The sequence below is a fragment of the Suricata suricatta genome, chromosome 1 (assembly GCF_006229205.1).
Source record: "Suricata suricatta isolate VVHF042 chromosome 1, meerkat_22Aug2017_6uvM2_HiC, whole genome shotgun sequence".
Lineage (NCBI taxonomy): Eukaryota > Metazoa > Chordata > Mammalia > Carnivora > Herpestidae > Suricata > Suricata suricatta.
This window is the reverse complement of record NC_043700.1, coordinates 159,728,452-159,748,635: the sequence shown is the minus strand read 5'-3', so window position 1 is coordinate 159,748,635 and position 20,184 is coordinate 159,728,452. Positions and strand designations below refer to the sequence as shown.

At 38.6% G+C, this 20,184-nt stretch overlaps 2 protein-coding genes across 2 annotated transcripts in view; one reads left to right on the top strand and one right to left on the bottom strand.

Annotated features, from left to right (window-relative positions):
* The window catches only part of GRXCR1 (glutaredoxin and cysteine rich domain containing 1), a 124,076-nt gene that overhangs the window by 92,745 nt on the left and 11,147 nt on the right, over positions 1 to 20,184 (top strand). The window contains exon 3 of the mRNA XM_029932126.1: positions 16,484 to 16,549. Within this exon, the coding sequence (XP_029787986.1) occupies positions 16,484 to 16,549 (66 nt within the window). The remainder of the gene's footprint in view (positions 1 to 16,483; positions 16,550 to 20,184) is intronic.
* Positions 14,519 to 15,144, bottom strand: TRIM61 (tripartite motif containing 61). Its single transcript, XM_029933139.1, is given in 3 exon segments — positions 14,519 to 14,957; positions 14,959 to 15,034; positions 15,135 to 15,144. Coding segments are annotated over 3 exon segments (525 nt in total).

Genomic DNA, 20,184 nt, shown 5'->3' with positions numbered 1-20,184 from the left:
AAAGGGCTCAACCAAAGCCCAACCCACATGACACCTGGGACTCCTGACCACTTAGGATTTGGATGACATTCAATTTAAATGCAAAACTGCCTTTCTGATGCACGTCCAACATCCTCACCATGATTTTCATAAATTCTGGAGGGTGAAGGGGGAATGAGGGGAGAGAGATTAGCATTCTTGAGATCCCTTCTGCTGCAGATGTATTTCTTCTTTGTGAAGTTTCTCTCCTGTGCCATACTTGGCCTTGATGTGAAATTTAGTCCTTTGCTGGATTCTCTGAACATGATACCCACAAAGCAAGCCAGAGCAGAATTTGCTCAAGATTCAGAGTAGAATTTACCCAAGACTTACACTGCACTAAACAAGCATGCTCTGACAGAGACAGCATCGAATTAGACAGGAGCTTCTTCAAAGTTGTTTTGGATTCAGAATCCTTCAGGTGTCTCACCACATAGCCTTGGATTGCCCCATTTATCACTGCACTCCCTCCCCTCATCCCCCCACTCTCTGTGTCCTCTATCCTCTTTCTCTCAAAGCAAAAACAAAGAATCTTTCTTTATCTCCTACAGAATAGTGAGGCCAGAATAGAGAATACAGAATAGAGGAAGCTCTTTTGCTTCCTCTTGTTCCTACTCCTTCCATCCTCAGGCTTACCTTTTCCCTGAAGCTACCCCCAAACACGGCATATCCTTGAAACAGCTTTTTCCCTTAAAGGTATTTTGCTTGAGGCAACAATAAGACTTCCAAAAAACTCATATAAAGTTTATCATTCACAGAGTTTTAAAAAAAAGCTTTCATTTATTAATAGCTCAGAAAAGCATATGGTTGGCTCAATAGTGTGTGAGCATCGGCAAGCAGACAACAAGCCTACTGCATTCGATATCAGATGGTTACTGGAGTTTAATTTCACCTTAATATCCCTTTTGTTATTTGTGATGATACATAAGCCTGCACAGGTTGTGTTACTATCAAACCACATGGTGGGAGGCGGCTTAGACCATGTTACCAATTTATGTTCATTTCGGCCATACACTGGGGATCATACGTGTAGCTACAGGCATTTTCCTCCGCCTTCCATTCAGTTCTTCTCTTTCTCAGAGATTGTTGGATGCCTTTGTACAACAGCCAGACTTTCTTTCCTTGATCTTCAATTAACTGTGTTTGTAGTAAAATATGCTTCCAATGAGTCTCCACTTCATTTCATTGCTTGCCTTAAATATGGTTGTCTAATTTCGTTAGTTAAGTTTTGAATTCACCTTAAGCAGGGGTTAAGGCCCATCATGCCTCACTGGGTGATAGCATGGCATGGATTTGATGCTAGACTTTGCAGAGGCTCATGCTTGCTCTCCCAATTGAGTTTTTGACTCTTGGAAAGTATCCAATGTAAAACACTAAATTCCAGAGCCAGTGACAGTTATTTATTCTGCACTGTGAGAAATGGTGTCTGGATTTATGTGGAGTTTCTCTGGAGGAGAAAGCTATTTATTTGTACTCTTCAAAGTATAAGTCCTTAGCAGTGTGTGTACCTTACTGGGGACTTCCGGATGCCTTGCTTGTAATTGTTGGGCATGCATATGATATCCATCTTATATTTTAGTTGATTTGTTCCTGAATGCTGGGCTAGGGGAACCAGTGCTATGATTTTTCTTTTTTCTGCTTCCTGTCCTCTTTTATCCTGATCAGAAGTATCAGAGATAAAGAGATGATAGTTTATTTTGGTCTCATAGAAAAAAGTATTGATACTTTTGGTCTGATGTAGACAAAACCAATAGAATTTAGTTTCTGAGTGTTTGCCGGCATCTTTAATTTAAAAATATGTCCATATGTCATGGTAGGCTTTGAGAGACTGGTGGGATAGATTTTCTGATTTGTAGCCCGTTCTTTAGCTTTATATCTATGCTCCTTTTTTTGTGGGCTGGTGTGTATGTGTTAGGTTGAACCACACATAACCAATTGCTGATGTTTGATCATTTTTGTTTTGTAAATGATGGCAATGCTGTGTCATTCAACCTTATTTTGTTCAAGAACAAAGAGCCACGACAAGATAGGAGACTGTGAACAGATTGTAAACTATACCCATCGAGGAGACAGCCACAGAATTCAATCTTGTTGCAGCCAGTTTTCCTAACACTGATATCTAAGGTAGGTGGTACTCAAGGGCAAATGAGATGCCAGATGTGTGTAAAGGGCATGGAAACCAAGCATCCTGCTTTCTATTCCTTGGTTCTGTCTGAATCATGAGGATTCTTGTTCATTAGGGAGTCCAAAGCCTCGGAAAGGAAGCCCACAGTGTGGAGTTTCATTCAGCAAATATTTATGAGAAACTAATAGGAGTCCAGTCCCACGCCAGGTGCCAGTTATATACAGTGTTGAATTAAATAGCTTATTGTCTTTGCATCCATGGAGCTTACATTCTACTAGGGGAGATGAGCAGGTAAATAAATATGTACTAAATTATAAATTGTAAACTTCTAGGAAGTTAATAGGATCTGGGATTTAGAGTAATTAGAAAAACGTTTAATTAATGTGGGTGATCTGAGAAAGATTTGTCTTAGGAGCTGCAACTTAAAGCTAAGACTTGGAGCATTATGATGGGGTCATTATAAAAGGTCCTGGGAGTAGTGCATTCTGATTGTAAAGATTTGGATCATTTAAGCATATGCCAACATTCAAAAGCAGGAACAAGCTGGCATGTTCTAGGAGCTAAAAGAACCTGGAAAGAAAGCCCAAGGGGAAGTTTGTGAGCTTGAGACAGAGGCGAGACTGACGTGGGTTAGAGAATTAGGACCATGGTGCACAGGATCCTACATGTCACGTAACCAGAATAAAAGCAGGGAATAGTAGTAGGGATGATGAGAAATGGGTGGATTCAGACTGACCATTACAGGTGAATCCATCGGATTTCCTGGTGGGTTGGATGTGAGGTGATGAAAAGTAAGGAGGCAAGGTTGACTGATGGCTATGATGCTGATTTTGAGGAAATGGCCACTTGGCGGTGCCTTTTATAGTTTAGTAACTAGGTGCTTTGGCTTTGAAAGCCTGGTAGTTTCCATAACAAGGGTTTATGTTTCTGGTCTTAGAGGTTGGTTCATTTATGTGTTCTAATAAAACTCTTTGGCTTTTATTCTCGTACCTTGTAATATCTTAACTGGTTAATTTCCTATTTTCAAATATTTTTCCCATTTTGTTTTATTTTTAAAATGTTTCTGGGGCTCTCTTTATCTTAATTTTCTTAGTCTGCCATGTCCTTGGTTATAATGTTTTATTTCACTAATATCTTTTTCCTAGTTTTTATTTGCTTCATTTTCTCTAGTTTTCATTGATTATATTACATTTCTTTTTATTCTTGGAATCTACTTTTTTATGTTACATTTTATTGCTTTAAGAATGCTTTCATTTCTTTTTATTTCATCTTTTTAATATTAGTATATTCTTTATTATCTATGATTGTGCTTTACCTTTTTAAATGGTTGGTGATATAAATGGTTATTTCCTGGATAACTTTTGTATTAGCCCATCTCCTAAGTAAGAGGGATCATATTTACTCTCTGGATGCCCTGAAACACACACCTGACAGATGGCCTCTATTTCCAACCCTTTACTTCTGTGCTTCCAGAAGGCAAATGGGAGACCTGACTCAGGTCAGGACTTTAAGGCAGAAGTTTGTCTACACTGATGGCTTACATGAAATGCTGAAGCAGTCTATGGGACCCAAGAAATGACAAGATCTAAAAATCTATATTCTTTATTAACTACCATAACTCAACATTAGATAAAATTTGTAATGTATTTATAACTTGGTGTATGAGGATAGTAATAAAAGTTATAGTAATAGTAGTAGTAATGGGCATGATTTTTAAAAATTTTTTAGAGAGTGAGAGTGAGAGAGTGTGAGCAGGGGAGAGGGGCAGAGGGAGAGAGAATCTTAGGCAGGCTCCATGCTCAGTGTGGAGCCCAATGTGGGGCTTGAGTCCATGACCCTGGGATCCTGACCTAAGCCAAAATCAAGACTGGGACACTCAACTAACTTAGCCACCCAGGTGTCCCTGGTACATTTATTATTTTCTATATTAAACTGTGGCTTAACATGTGTTAGTATCATGCTTTATTCTCATAGTATCTCTTAGAGGTAGATATTATTTGTGTGTGTGCGTGTGTGTGTATGTGTGTGTGTGTGTGTAAAAAGTGAAGTTCAGTGAAGAAAAACATAGTTTTTGAAACCAGGGAAATCTAGATTTGAACCATAACTTTGACAAGTATTAGCTGTGTGATGCTCTTGAACAAGCACTTTTGTAACACTTGTACTTTTATAATCTTTTTGCGTCTCGATTTCCCTATTTTAAAATTGAGGATTTTAAAAGATGACTTGCAGGGATGCAGTAAAGATTAAATGGGTAATGCTTGTAAAGCACATGGTTAATGCTGTGTGCTCAATAAACTATTAGAGGCTTTACTTATGGCCATTGTTCAACCCCCTTCCTCCCATACTCCTTGAGAACTGTCCTCCTGGCATTGTCCTACCACTGTAACAGCCAAGTTCCTCAAGAGATGAATCATGAGAGCCTTATAACTTTGAGAAAATCCCAAGCTTGCTTTCTTTGGAGGCATAGAAGCCAAAACAAAGGGAGATGACAAAGGAGTACCAGGCTTTGTTCTCAGTTCAGATTTAGAGACTTGAATTTTAGTCATCCTTCCTGACCTGCCTACACAATTAGTTCGTCGGTGTCCTTCTCCAATTAGAAGACACTTCTGGCAGGGAGAGTTCCTAAAGGAATGGAGAAAGAATCTAAAAATATCTACAAGAAATCTCTCTGGACAAGGCTATTATTGCCATCGTGTTTTACTTCTTTTCCTAAATCTTCTAGCTAAAAAAATTCTTAAATTTTGGACAATACCCAGGAGTTTGTGCTGGCCTCCAAATTATTTCTATAATGTCATCCTTATCCTATTTCTATCTTCTCTATCTCTCTTTGTCTCTATATCTCTACATAAATCTGTTTGTCCACCAATCCAACCATCCAACCATCCATCCATCCATCCATCCATCCATCCATCCATCCATATATCCATATGTATGTATATCTATATGTCTTTATGAGTCATAGGTTAGTGGTTCAGATAAGGTAGATATTCATTTGTTTCTCAAGTAAGTCTGAGCTGGTAATGGCCCATGGATATAGATGATCTTTGTTCCATGGGTCATTTTTGTCTTATTGCATCTCCTTTCAGGGTAAGTCCTTACTTCATGGCTAAAAATGGCTCAGCTCCATCACCTTTCTTCCAGCTTGCTAAAAGATAAAAAGAATAAGAACAAAATGATCTGTTTGCTGGCCAAGAAGCTCTTTGCATTACTTCTGCTCACATCTTACTGGCAAGGTCTCAGTCATATGGCTATATCTAACTGCACAGGAGGCTGGGAAAAATAGTCTTTCACAAAAGCTATACCTAAATCAATTTCAGAAGATTTTTGGACTGAAAAGGACAATGAAGAATGGATAGTGACAGTGGAGTGGAGGTAATTAATATTCTCTCCACACTACTAATAGAAGGAGAGCCCCACTGTAAGGAGGTCAAAGCAGTTGATTTAAGAAAGAAAACAGTTGACAGTGAGTCCTTCAAAATGGATCTTTGGAATTAGGCTAAATGGAAAATCCATTACTTATATTAATCTTTTGAAAAGAACAAAAATAAACAAATATTATTCTTATTACTAATGCTCTATGTGTGCCTGGTACTATGCTAAGTATGTGACATACATTATCTCACTTATTTCTCACAACTGTACCTGATAGTTATATTTTCTCTTCACTCTATAGCTAAGAAAACTGAGCTTTTGAGGACTTAAATAACTTGCCCAAGCTGCACACCCAATTAAGTAGCAGAGATAGGATTTAATATATGGCTGAATCCACAATTTTAACTCCAATCGTTCAGCCTTTCCAACATATCTTGTTACTCATGTGATTCACTTCCTTTCACCATAGGATTACAGAAAGGTTCTCATCATTCTTATTCTCTTGTTCTGAAGACAGATAATAGATGGACTCAACCTGTGATTGTCTTTAATAGAATGAAAGGAGTCATGTGATTCATGGCTGGTGGGCTGGTTACTTTCCGTTTTCCCTTCCAGATTTATTCTTTCCCCTTCACTGACCTATTTTGAGCCACAGAAAGGCAAAATTTACAGATGCCACCACACAGATGCCTTCGCCTTCTGACTTCAGTCAGGGGGAGACTAAGGGGGAGATCTGAGTGAGGTGGGATAGAGAAGCATTTACATTCCCTGCTCCCATCACACTGAGGTGCAGTTTGGGCAGTTGCTGAGTTCCCATGGCTACTGTATACAATGCCTTGTTAGGCCTAGGGGTAGTTACAACTTCATTGTTGCCCATCCCTTGGTGTTTCACCAAGCCCATTGGTTTATTTAATGTTGTTCACACTTCTGTAGATTATCCTTTCATTAAATACTCCTCAATTAAAGTTTTAGGGCATCCAAGTTTCCTGCTGGGATCCTGAAAGATGCATTGGGTTATTCTCATGAGCTTAAAACAATTATTAGACAACTCATGACTCTTTAACATTATAGTACCTTATAAAAAAATAAAACATCTGCTTCATTTCATGACCATGAACTTCAGTACACTGTAGAAAAGTCTTTCCTGTAGCAACTAGGCAGGGGTAATAATGTTACTAAGATCATAATACTAAAGATAAGGTAATTTTTATTGAATGTTTAAGGTATAGTGATGATTCTTCAGTAGCCTGTTCATGTCTAAACATCCTTGCATCTCATTAGGGATTTAGGTCTATTTAAGTAGTATCTCCCTCCTATTAATGGAATTATAATTGACATTTGGATCAACTAATTATATTTCTCAATTACTCTCACCACACGAATCATCCTCATATATTTTTCCTGCTGAGTGATTAAATTCTGTGTTGTCTAAGAAAAGTAATCGACTCAATTTTCTTCAATAATACTGTTCACTAACTTTCCTTAGTTTCTGACTTTCCAGAGAGCCTTGGCTGAAAGCCAGTTAAATCTCTCCTAGTATTTTAGCAATTCTACAATGTAGCTAGAAAGTCCTGAAATTTCATATCACCTTTTCTTTTTTAATCATGAAATTGAGACTTTAATCCCAATATTTTGTATGACCCTTTACCTCCCTTTTTTATTACATTCTTTTTAGTTTATGGTGACATTATCTTAAAGGAACGTAATACTGTTGTTGACCTCCAGTTTTAAAAGTTATTTATTGGCTCTAGACAGGAACTGTTTGTGGACTAAATTTTGTATACTCAAAATTGATCCTAAATTACAAATTTTCTCAAAGAATTCAATAATAATAATAATAAAATAAGCAACTACTACTTATTGAATTCCTAATATGTATAATACAATGTTCTAGACTTATATGTCATCTCATGTAATCTCTACAAGAACATTATGATCATAATTATACCTAATTTACAAATAAGGAAACTGAGTCTTAATTTACACTATTTGTCCAAGTTAAATTAATTTGTCAGTGGGGGCACTAGGAGTTAATCTGGAATCTTATTCAGAAAACCTTTGGATGGGGTGCCTGGGTGGCTCAATTGGTTATACACGCAACTCTTGATTTGGGCTCGGGCCATAATCTCATGATTCATGAGTTTGAGCCCCACTCATGAGTCAGGCTCTGCACTGCCAGTGTAGGACCTGCTTGGGATTCTATCTCTCTCTATCTCTGGCCCTGTCCCATTTGTGCTCTCTTTCTCTCTTTCAAAATAAATAAATAAACATTAAAAAGAAGAAAACTTTTCATCGTAAAAATATACAATTGGGACTATATCAAACCCAAAAGTTTCTATACAGCAAAGAAAATCCTCAACAAAATGAAAAAGCAGACTACCAAATGAGAGAAAATATTTGAAAATCATATATCTGATAAAGGATTGATATCCAAAAATACAAAACACTCATACATCTAAATAGCAAAAAGACAAACAATCCAATTTAAAAATGGGAAGATGATCTGATACATTTTTTTCCTAAGGAGGACATATAGATAACCAACAGACACATGAGAAGGTGCTCAATATTACTAATTATCAGAGAAGTACCAATATAAACCACAATGAAGTATCACTTCATACCTGTTAGAAAGGCTGTAATCAAAGACAAGAAGTAGCAAATGTAAGAGAGGATATGGATGTAAGGGAACCCTGTGCGCTGTGGTGGGAAAGTAAGTTGGTGCAGCCCCTGTGGAAGACAGCATGGAGGGTCCTCAAAAAATTAAAAATCGAACTACCATACAACCCATCCATTTCACTTCTGAGTATTTATCTGAAGAGAACAAAAGCACTAACTCAAAAAAGTATATATGCTCCTATGTTCACTGCAGCAATATTTTCAATTCCCTAGATATGGAAACAACATTGGTGTTTATCAATGGATGAATGAATAAATAAATTATATATACATATATATAATATATATTTTCAGCCTTAAAGAAGAATAAAATCTTGTCTTTTTTGACAACATGGACGGACCTTGAAGGCATTATGCTAGTAAGTGAAGTCAGACAGACAGAGACAAATACTGTATGGTCTTACTTATATTTGAAATCTAAAGGGAAAAAAACCGTGAATTCATAAATACAAAGAACAGATTGGTAGTTGCCAAAGGTGGGGGCATGGGACAGGGAGGCAAAACGGATGAAGGAGATCAAAAGGTACAAACTTCCAGTTATAAAATAAATAAATACTGGGGGTGTAATGTATAGCATTATGACTACAGATCACAATAAATACTACATTGTGTATTTGAGAGCTTCTGAGAGTGCCTCTTAGAAGTTGTCATCACTAGAAAAAATTTGTAACTACGTGCAGTGATGGATGTTAACTAGACTTATTGTGAGGATCATTTTGCAATATATACAAATACTGAATCATTATGTTGTGTACCTTGAACTAGGAGCATGTTCTAGTCAATTATATCAGAATAATAAAAAAAAATCTTGGGTGAACTTAATCAGTGCATTTTAAAAATGCGTTTATGCAGGAATATTGTGACATAGTAGACAAGTGTCTTAAACCTATTAAGTAAAGCAGTCTTCTGGCTTCTAGCTCAATCCCCCCAGATTGTATATATTTTTTAAACTAGTGACCTGATGTTACTTTTATGTGATTTGATATTAATTTGAAGGGGACCAGAAAAAATAAATAAAAAAACAAGAGAGATTCCCTTCTGCCATAGAAAAGAGAATAATATAGTTCCATCGTTTACTTTGATGATATGGCTTTATTATAAAAAGATCAAGATTGGCCTCTATGAGAAAAGTGTTCTCTGTAGCTACACTGAAAAAAGTGGCTTGCCATTAATTACAGAAAACCTAAATCACTGCCTTTGGCCGGCATTTTTCAACACCCAAAAGTCTGTATTATATAATTACACAAAACAAGTCAACTAGTTGAGAGTTAATTTTGCAGTTAATTCTTCCTGCCAGGGACACAGGAAAACCATGCTCTTTAATATGAGATTTTCTGAGGAGATTTTACTGTGTTTTTTTAAGACACTGGAGGCATTATCGCTACACCGGCTTTGAACGTCTTCCAGGCCTAAGTGTTTGGTGTAGAACTCCAGGGTCTCCATGGAGTTGGTTCAGGTACTGGAGATGATCCCAATCCCATTCCTGAAGCAAAGTCTGCCTTTGTCAGCAGGGCTCAGGTGGCCTGTCTCCAGGGTTGATGTAGCTCCCTTTGGGGTGGGCCTGGCAGCCACAAAAACAAACATTTACTGAGCACGTCCTTTGACAGGTGTGGCGCTACGTGCTGGTTGAGGTCCTTGAATGCCAGCCCTGCCATCTGTTCTTCTGATTACACAGCAGAAAAATCCTTTAGTAGCTGGCACCAGACAGCCCAGCCTCTTAGCTATCATGAGAGCGCAGCCTCCAATGGTTTGCTCTCCACTTCCTGTCCTGTGCCCAGATAAAGGAAGTGACGGTTAGGGGGAAGCAGTCACACAGGCTCCATGCCCCTCACCCCTGTAGGTATCTGGTATTCCATCATCAAATCACATCAGCTTGCAGACTTACCCCCACCAAGGTGCATTTTCATTTCTGCCTTGGCTTATCTTTCCTTTTTTTTTTTTTAATGTTTATTGATTTTTTTTTTTAGAGAGAGAGAAAGAACATAAGTAGGGAGGGGAAGAGAGAGAGGGAGACACACAAAAAATTCAAATTTTATTTTATTATATCATTATATGGATCTTTTATTGCAGGCAACTTTCTTAGTAAGATGAAGTGGCATATGAGTAAATGTAAATAAAAATAAAAAATAATATATAACACTCATGTACATGCACAATATGCACAAATGGATATATACATTAATATTTCTGTTTGAACATTATTATTAGTTCTTCTGGACCTCTCAGAAATTTCAGGTCAATAGTTTCCAAACATTGGTGTTTTATGTGTAATCTCGGAGCCGGGATATCAGTGTGGAGGTACATCAGCCTGGAGGCACCTAAAGCCCGTGTGTGTGATTTTAAGCAATTCTTGAGAAAAATACTTAAATGTTTGTATTTGTTTATTCTTTTTTTTTTATGACAATGTTTGGAAACCCTTGACCTTGAAACTCTTTGCAGAGATCTAGAAGAGTATGGTGAATCCAAGCTGGCTTATGCCAATCTAAAGTTTTCCTCATCTTGTTGGTAAAATAGATCGTTGACCCTGTGGCCTGGTATCTTACCTATGTTTTCCAGGGCAGGTTCACTGGACACAGTTTTTCTTATTTTGAATCAAAGAAAATGGTGACCACAAAGCACCATGTACATATGGCATTTGGTAACCTTATTGCTCTAATTAATTTCCTTCCTTCCTTCTATCTGTGATCTACTATCATTTGTAAAGATAATTTGTAATTTATGGAATTTTCTCTAATCTTGTTGATTAAGTTAATCACTCCTTATTACATATACTTTCACAGCATCTTGTACTAACAACTCTTTTGTAGTATTTATGACATTTATAAGTTTACATTTATTTGTATGATCTTTTGTTTAACATCTGTCTCTTCCAAAAGATTTTACATCCTGTCAGGAACAGGGAGCCTTTTTTTTGGTTTTGTTTTGTTTTTGCTTATTGTTTATATCTCAAACACTTAGCAGAGTGTCTAACCCGTAATGGAGGCTCAAAATTGTGTTGAATATGGAAATAAATGAATGGACATGAGTATGAATGAGTACGGTGACCACTTTTGTACATTCAAGGATCAAAAATGGTAAGTGTCTAGTAGCCCTAATCAGCACAGGGCTGATGTATTTTCTTACCCTGTTCTTGTTCCTTGAAGGTGTGAGTCTTTTTTTTTTGGTAATTAATAGGAGGAAAGATGATGTAGACTATCTAATCTCTGGCTGGGAAGCTTGTTACACATAAAATAAAGTGACTGGTTCACATGTCACAGCTCACTGTTCAGAATTTTAAGGGAGAAAGAATTTGAGAATAGAGCTAATTTCATGTATTGAAGTTTTTAATGAATTAAGTCCTTTTCTGGAATATGCAATGTATTTGAAATAACCGAATAAGGATGACACTGAAGCAAGAAAAGAAGTGGGATGTTCCTTAGCTTCTCTGACACATTTGTCCTGTTTGGGGTCATTGCAGTGAAGGCTTTCATTCATTTGACTTTCCTGGGACCCATGTCAACAGTGAATCCAAACCATAGACTGTCATGGTCCTCAGACTGGGAGTTATTTGTACCATTTTTTTTCACTAAAATTATATCAGTGAGGCAGCAAGCATGGCACAATGGAAGGAATGTATGTTTTGGAGACAGCATGACCTAATTTCAAGATCTGGCCAGGCTTTGTACTGTTAACTAAAAGGTTCTGGGCATGTTCCTTATTCTCTTCAAACTTCAGTTTCTTCATTATAAAAAAAATAAGATAATAATGCTTACCTTGCATTGATGATTAAAAGATCCAAAAGGAACACATGGGTGGCTAGTTCGGTTGAACATCCAACTTCAACTTAGGTCATAATCTCATGGTTTGTGAGTTCAAGTCCTGTGTCAGGCTGTGCTGACCGCTAGCTCAGAGCCTGGAGCCTGCTTTGAATTCTGTGTTTCTTTCTCTCTCTGCCCTTCCACTGTTCACGCTCTCTCTCTGTCTCTCAAAAATAAATAAAATGTTAAAAACAGATATTTAAAAAATAAAATAAAAAACAAAAGAGCCAATGTCTGTAAAGCACCTAGCACATTACCAGTATCATTAATTTCAGGATTGTATTAATTTTCAGAAAAAAAGTTTCTGAATTGATTGAAAAATGCATTAGAAATATATCCATAGGTATCCAGGAAGTCTCAGCAAATGATGCCAAATAATAGAAATTAATTTCTATTTACATTGTAAAAGTTAACAAATTTACATGTGATACTCTTAACCAAATACCAAGCAAGATTACTCCTTAAGAATGTCAATACTTAAACAAATACGCTCTCTTTTAAAAACATTTTTTTAATGTTTATTTATTTTTGAGACAGAAAGAGAGTGTGAACAAGGGAGGGGCAGAGAGAGAGGGAGAAACAGAATCTGAAACAGGCTCCAGGGTCTGGCTGTCATCACAGAACCTGACGCGGGGCTCAAACCTACAAACCTTGAGATCATTACCTGAGCCGAAGTCAGATGCTTAACCCACTGAGCCATCCAGAAGCCCCATATGCTCTTTTTTGGACCCACACGTGTCTTTATAGACCAAATAATAATTAGCATGTCTTTGATGGGAAGCTGCAGGGAATGAGACCTTTGCAATAGGTAAACACAGTGCAGTGCAGGGCAGGTTGAGAGCTATCCAAGCCTCAGAACGGGAGGAATCGAATTTTTCCCTGACACTTGCCAATGAGGCTGAGGTCCCCATCCTGCTGCTGCTGGTGCTGCTTCTGCTGCGGCTGCTGCTTAGAAGCAGAGAGGGCAGCGATTTCCTTGTCCTGCCCTGGAAAATCCTGCACTTCGGTTCAGCAAGGACAGGGTCAGGTGGAGGTTGGGGACTTGGAACCTGGTGGGGAAGCAGAGGATTTTGACTACTGTTTCTGCTCAGTACTTGGCAAAAGAGCAGAGGGCTCATTCCAAGGAAATGATCTGAGGGCCAGCCAGGTGGAGCTGTGGGTGGATGCTATATTGAGAGTACTCAGTTCTCAGGTCTCCGTAGCAGAGCAGAATTTTCCCCACCTTCCGCACCTGGCACATCACGTGTGCACCAGACCCCAGGTGTGTTTTGAACAGAGCACTGACTACCATGTGTTTAGGTATATTGTTTAATATGAGCAAAGTCTGTGTTTCTATTGATACGTCGAATCTACTCTTGTCATTTTGATGGTGCTGGAATTATTTGGCTGAGGCAGGGCGAATTTCGTGTATTGATGGGTAATGAGAAAGGCCTTTCCTGGCCTATGCATTGGATTCTAAACACACTGACGGCTAAGATAATAACAGAGCTGGGAAGCAGATGCCTGATAGCTTCTCTTGTGCATTCATTTCGCCCAGGGTCATTGTGGTGCATTTTCTTTTATTGTAGAAAAATGAGTCATATATTCTCCTTGCTGCTTTAGTTTGCAGACCAGAATCCCCAGGGGATTTTCCCATTTTAGTGTCGCTGACTCTTAAAGGAAATAGAATGCAGCAAAGGTAAAATATTACCAGTTATTGCTACATTTTAGAATTTAATGCTTTGTTTGGTGCTTTCATCACCTTGGTTCTCACTTTAGGTATGTCTCTTCTGCACTCCTGGCCAAACCACCCGCAAATGAAAGAATAAAACCTGCCTTGTACAGTTACACACGTCCTCTGTAGCTCTGTGTGTTCATTCATAGCGCTTTTTAATATATCAAGTTGACATTTCTGATGGTGATTAAGATGACATGAATTTTATAAGATAAACTGAAGTGAAATAAAACTCAGAACGAAAGGCTCCTATACATTGCTATGAAAATTGCCTACTCCATCTTAGAAACGTCCCCTAAGCTTCAAGGTCCAGATCAAATGCTGTCAAGCTCAGAAAGCCTTCTCTACCCTCAATAAGCAGATCTGTTTCCCTGTGTTCTGATTTCCTAGCTTCCCTTCTCTGCATCACATATCTGACACTTCTTTTCTTCCTCCCCCTTCCTCTCCCCGCTCGTCCCCCTGCTTCTTTTTCTTCTCCCCCTCCTCCTCCTTCTCCTTCACCTCCTCCTCTTTCTTCTCTCTTTTCTCCTTCTTGCCATATTCCTTTAACTGTCATCAAAAAGGCTCAGGGGGACTTTCAGGTTTTATATCTATGGTAGATGGTTTTAACATCTATCAGTAATTCCAGTTCTCACCTCATATATCTGCCCTCTACCCCCTTTAATAAATGTGCTAATGTGGAAACAGCCTTTGAAAATGTTGTTAGGTTTTCATTTTATTTCATTAAAATATCCATTTCTACATCTTGTAATTGCCAAAGAACAGTCTCTTGCCCATTTCTGAGAAACAACATAAATTTCTTGAATTCAGACTTTATTTCTTCTTCAGTCCCAATGATTTTCTGGCTTGCATAGTTCTACACTTTTCAACTTGTTCCACTGTCTCCTTCCATGGCTCAGTGCGATTCTCCGATCTCTTCCTGGGATGGGGAACAGCCTTCTCTCTAGGACAAATGTCGTGATTCCAGTGAGCGGTGGAGAAACTACACCGCAGCTGTAACACTTCCAGGTCCTTCTGACAGAAGAAGGCCAACACTCAATTACGCTTTCCACATACAAGCTTCTCTCTCTTCTTCCTCCTCTTGCTTCTTCTTATCTGTAGTAGTTTAGCAATTTCAATCAAATTGCTCAGCTGGGGATTGCTTGTGAATTTCCTTGCTGGACAGCAATAATGGCAAAAGGGACAGGGGAAAGTCTCATTTAGATCCTTCCAGGACAGACTGATGCAAGAGAGATAGAAGTTATGCCCACACTGGGTCTCTCAAGGAGTCCAGACAGATGGGGCAGCTAGCCCCTATTTGGAAGTCTGCCGGGGATGTCACACACTCCACTGAGCCATGAACAAAGGAGGTGGATGAGATAATATGTCCTGTAGTAAAGCCTGGCTCGCTAGCACTCAGAACCAGTGAGCACAGACCTTGGAAACTGACCAGCTTCCATTTTCACCAGATTGGCATGTTGATGACAGCCTGTATAAACCTGTTTATCCCTTTGCCCCTTAGCTCTCCAGTCTATTGCCAAGAATACTCCACAGGCTGCAGTCTATTATATCCTGGAGCAGATTAGCTGGGCTGCTGTTCTTCCCACTCAATGATGTGAGGTCAGGCTTAATAACTTTGCTGTTAAAAAAAGTAGATTTCCGCCCAAGACTAGGAATCTTTACTGGAACGGATGGCTGAGCCCCTCTGCAGCCGGATGTGGCCCCAGAGCCTGGTTCCAACGCCTTCTTTCCATTCTACTCTCTGGTTTACTTTGTTGCACGTTTGCATAAGTCTATAGTGACCTCCTTAGGAACTAGGACCTTTTAAATATCTTAAGTGAGTTTTTGTTTTCCATCCTGCCCAGCACAAATAGGAACCCAAGAAATATTTATTGTGCAATGTTATTTCTCCCTGTCTTGTTGATTAATCAAAAATTGATTCAACACCTATTCTGTGCCAACAACTGTTATTCCATGCCAGAGAGATGCTGTGAACAAGGCACACACCGCCTCTGCCTTTGATCAGAAATAATTTCCTTCCTTCTCTATGACTCCACTTAGGGAAATTGAGCAGGAGAATTTAAGAAGAGGCTGGAATGGGAAGGCAAATGGGGTAATTAGAAGAAATACTATGAGCTGGTTGGAAAGTGTGTACATTGCCCCCATTCTCATTTTCATAGTCAAGTTTTAGAAATTAAAAACAATGGCTGTGGAGTGAGTTCCCTGTTTGTGTTCAAATTTCCATTCTGCTTCCTTTAAGGGTGGTCTTGGAGTTGTTATTTAACCTCAATGAGGCTCACTTTGTGCTATTAATAGAGTCTACCACTTCAAATTAGATGATGTTGGGTGCCCAGCTCATAATGTGTGATTAATTAGTGTCAGTGGTTATTAATTTTATTAGTATTATTAGCTGCTGGGAATAGGGTGAGACAGCCCAGGCTGGGAATTTGCTCACTGGTTTCCTTTCCCAGATGGCAGAGCTGCCTTCAGGCTTTCTGAACAACTTTGAAGGGTGTACTGGAACCTTCCGTATCTGGATGTAATCTGACATTTGTGGGCTTCCCAGCTCTCACCTACTGTCAGACTTACTCTTGCCCCCACTAAAGCTTACTAAATGAGAGAATATGTAGAGGAAAAAGAAATTTCCTCCCTTCTTCGGCCTCCTGGTTGTAAGCTTACTTACAAGGGAAGAATGGTGTTCAGTATCTTGTGGGTTAAGCCCTCCTGGCTAGAACTTTGTTTTCTCCAATACTAACAAAATGGATTTTCTTCCCCCCCCCCACCCTTTCTTGTTAATAGGGTGCTGAGAAAATTTTGTCAATGAATGAATCAGGAGAACTGCAAGACCTCTTAACCAAAATTGAGGTAATTGTGCTTTTAGCAACTTATTTTTAGTAATCAAAATGTTAAACACATTCTTATTGTAATTGAGTTTTCCTAATTGAATTTTTATCCCCGTGTTCTTACAAATATGTAACAGGATACATGTGGCAGTTTTAATTTGATATCACCTGCCTTTAGGTTTGTTCCAGCTAGAGTGACTTTAGTGTTAGCTTCTCCCCACTTCATATTATTAGGTGAGAATTCCAGTTAGCTTTATTAGAGCCTAATTCTCCGTAATAGAGATGTTGATGAGATGTTATAGAAGCAGGCAATTTCATTGAAATTATCTTTCCCATGGACCAGCTTATCATTTCTAAAGCTTACAGAAAAATTATTTCTCCAAAAGTGCACACTTTCATTTTGTTCCAATACTTATAATTAAAGCATCAGAAAAATGCTTGTTCAAATATGTAATGTATCAAATCAATATGGAGCCAGGAAGTCCTCTGCCAAACTATATTATCAGCCTGTTTCTCTCCATAAGTAGGAAAGTCATATATTTTATGGCCCAAACGGGGACACTCTGAGAGTGAAAAGGGTGCGTTAGTAATTGTTTTGGGACAGCAAAGATGAACCAGCATGTTCCCAGGTGAATTAGGCAATATGGTCACTCAGTATCTCTAGGCCCCGCCAGCTCTTCTTGGTCTAGTCTTCTTCACTGACCTCATCTCTGAATCTCTACTACATTTTGTACTTCAGTTGAAAGAGACGACTATCTGTGGCTTCTTCCTACCATTCCATTGTGCAAGCTGTCTTGTCCGCCCAGAATGCTCCTATTCCAATTCCTTGTTTACTTTCACCATCTTCGAGGCCCGTCTATAGTGTCCTTTCTTCCCCAGATCATTCCTGGTCTCTCTCACCTTGGACTTTTTATAACCCTCTTTTTGTTGTGTGCTTATCAAAATATTTTGACTCTTGTATTATTTTTCTTTGGATATTTGACTGATGTCTCAAATGAACTATGCGTGCCTTGGTTTTAGGAATCATATTTTATTCATATCATGATTTCTCACAGGACATGCACAATGAGGGCGTGGACTACATAGTCTGAAACTCCTCTCAGCTTGAAAACCTGTATGGATGGATTTATTTCTTTCCTTTCGTCCCAAGACTTGACTCCAACCCCATGAAACCATTAATTTACGTTAATGCATACCTTTTATTTAAATGATTTAACTTGGTTATGTGTATTATTATTTTCTGTGTACATTTTTAATTTATGTAATGCTGTTACTAATATACCTAATATTGTTGCAAATTATTTTCCCTAGGCACTATGTTTTTAAGGACCATCTACGTTGCTATGTGAACATTTAATACAGTTCTTCTAACTACTCCATGATGGAAATATTTTATATCTTAATCATCCAAAGTAGCCACCATGGGCTGTATGTGGCTATTGAACACTTTATAGCCACTGTTATAGCAAGTAATATGTCTACTGTGAGTGAGAAACTGAAATTTTAATTTTACTTAAAGTTAAATTTATTTATTTAATGTTTTAAATGTTTTATTTACTTTTGAGAGAGAGAGAGAGAGAGAGAGAGAGAGAGAGAGAGAGAGAGAGAGAGAGAAAGATGGTGTGGGCAGGGGAGGGTCAGAGAGAGAGGGAGACACAGTATCTGAAGATAGGCTCCAGGCTCTGAGCTAGATATCAGCACAGAGCCTGATGCGGGACTCAAACCCACAACCGTGAGATCATGACCTGAGTTGAAGCCAGATGCTCAACCGACTGAGCCACCCAGGTGCCCCTAAAGTTAAATTTAAATAGCCAGATGTGGCTAGTGGCTCCTGTTTTGGACAATGCAGCTCTGTGGTGACTCCTCCCTATTTTTTATCTGCCTTTTCCATTGATGGATACCTAGATGTCATTTATTACCCTCTTCAAACACTGCTGCCGGGAAAAACCTTGAACATGTTCCTTATGGATTTCTCTGGGAATAGAAATTGCTTAAGCATACACTTAATTTTCCAAGTAGATGCTCTCTGGAATGGTTGCACCTTTCAAATACTCCCTGTTGTAGGGAAAGATGTTTTGGGTGTTGACACGTTCTCCCCCCACCTACCACATTCTTGACAATATTTTATATTGTTCCCTAATTTACTGTTTTCTAATTTTTGCTAGAGTAGTAGGGTAAAGATATATTGCCTTATGGTCTTAATTTACATTTTTTTAATTACCACTGAGTTTGAGTATCTCATTTTATGTTTATTAAAATTTAAATTTCCTGGGGCACCTGGGTGGCTCAGTCAGTTAAATGTCTGACTGGGGCTCAGGTCATGATCTCCGAATTCATGAGTTGGAGCCCTGTGTTGGGCTCTTTGTTGACTGCTCAGAGCCTGGAGCCTGCTTCAGATTTTGTCTTTGTCTCTGCCCCTACCCCCAACTCCATTGCCTGTGCTCACTCCCTCTCTCTCTCAGACATTAAGAAAAATGAATCTGGTATGTAAATCGTGTATTCTTATACCTTCCCTGTAAGTGTCTTGGTTGATTTTCAGAAAATCCTTCTATAATCTAAATATTAATTTATTGTTTGTTTCAGTCATTGTTTATATTTTCTTTCCTTTTTTCAGTTTCTTTCATGATGTCCTTCACCCAACAGAAATCCTCTGTTATAATCAAATTGATTATTTTTCCTCGTGATAAAGTACTCTTTCATCTTAAGGACACATAGATATTATCCTACATTCCCTTCTATTGAATTTATAATTTTTCACATCTAGGTCTTTAATTAATATGGAATGCACTTGCATTTTCTTCCCTATGATGAGATAGTGTCCCCAAATCACCTACTCAATAATCCCACTATTTTTTATTGCTTTTTTGTGCCAATTTTATATCATAGTAAATCCCCATATATGCATAGGTCTTGGTTTGAACTCTCTACGGAGTTCCATTGTCAGTCCTATTGTAGAAATATCTTCCTGTTTTTATTTCTGTGGTTTAACAGAATCTTATAGAGTTATATAGGGTAAATCTCTCTCATTACTCTTTTTATTTATTTATTTATTTATTTATTTTTCCATAATTTTATTGTCAAATTGTTTTCCATACAACACCCAGTGTTCTTCCCCATAAGTGCCCTCCTCCATCACCACCACCTCTTTTCCCCCCTCTCCCTTCCCCTTCAACTCTCAGTTCATTTTCAGCATTCAATAGTCTCTCAAGTTTTGCATCCCTCTCTCTCCCCAACTCTCTCTCCCTCCTCCGCTCCCCCTGGTTCTCCATTAGGTCTCTCCTGTTTTTCTGTTAGACCTATGAGTGCAAACATATGCTATCCGTCCTTCTCTGCCTGGCTTACTTCGCTCAGCATGACACCCTCAAGGTCCATCCACTTTCCTACAAATGGCCATATGTCATTCCCTCTCATGCCATGTAGTACTCCATCGTGTATATATACCACATCTTCTTGATCCATTTGTCAGGTGATGGACATTTAGGCTCTTTCCATGTTTTGGCTATTGTTGATATTGCTGCTATGAACATTGGGGTACATGTACTCCTATGCATCAGCATTTCTGTCTCTCTTGGGTAAATCCCCAGCAATGCTATTGCTGGGTCATAAGGGAGTTCTATGGATAGTTTTTTGAGGAACCTCCACACTGTTTTCCAGAGT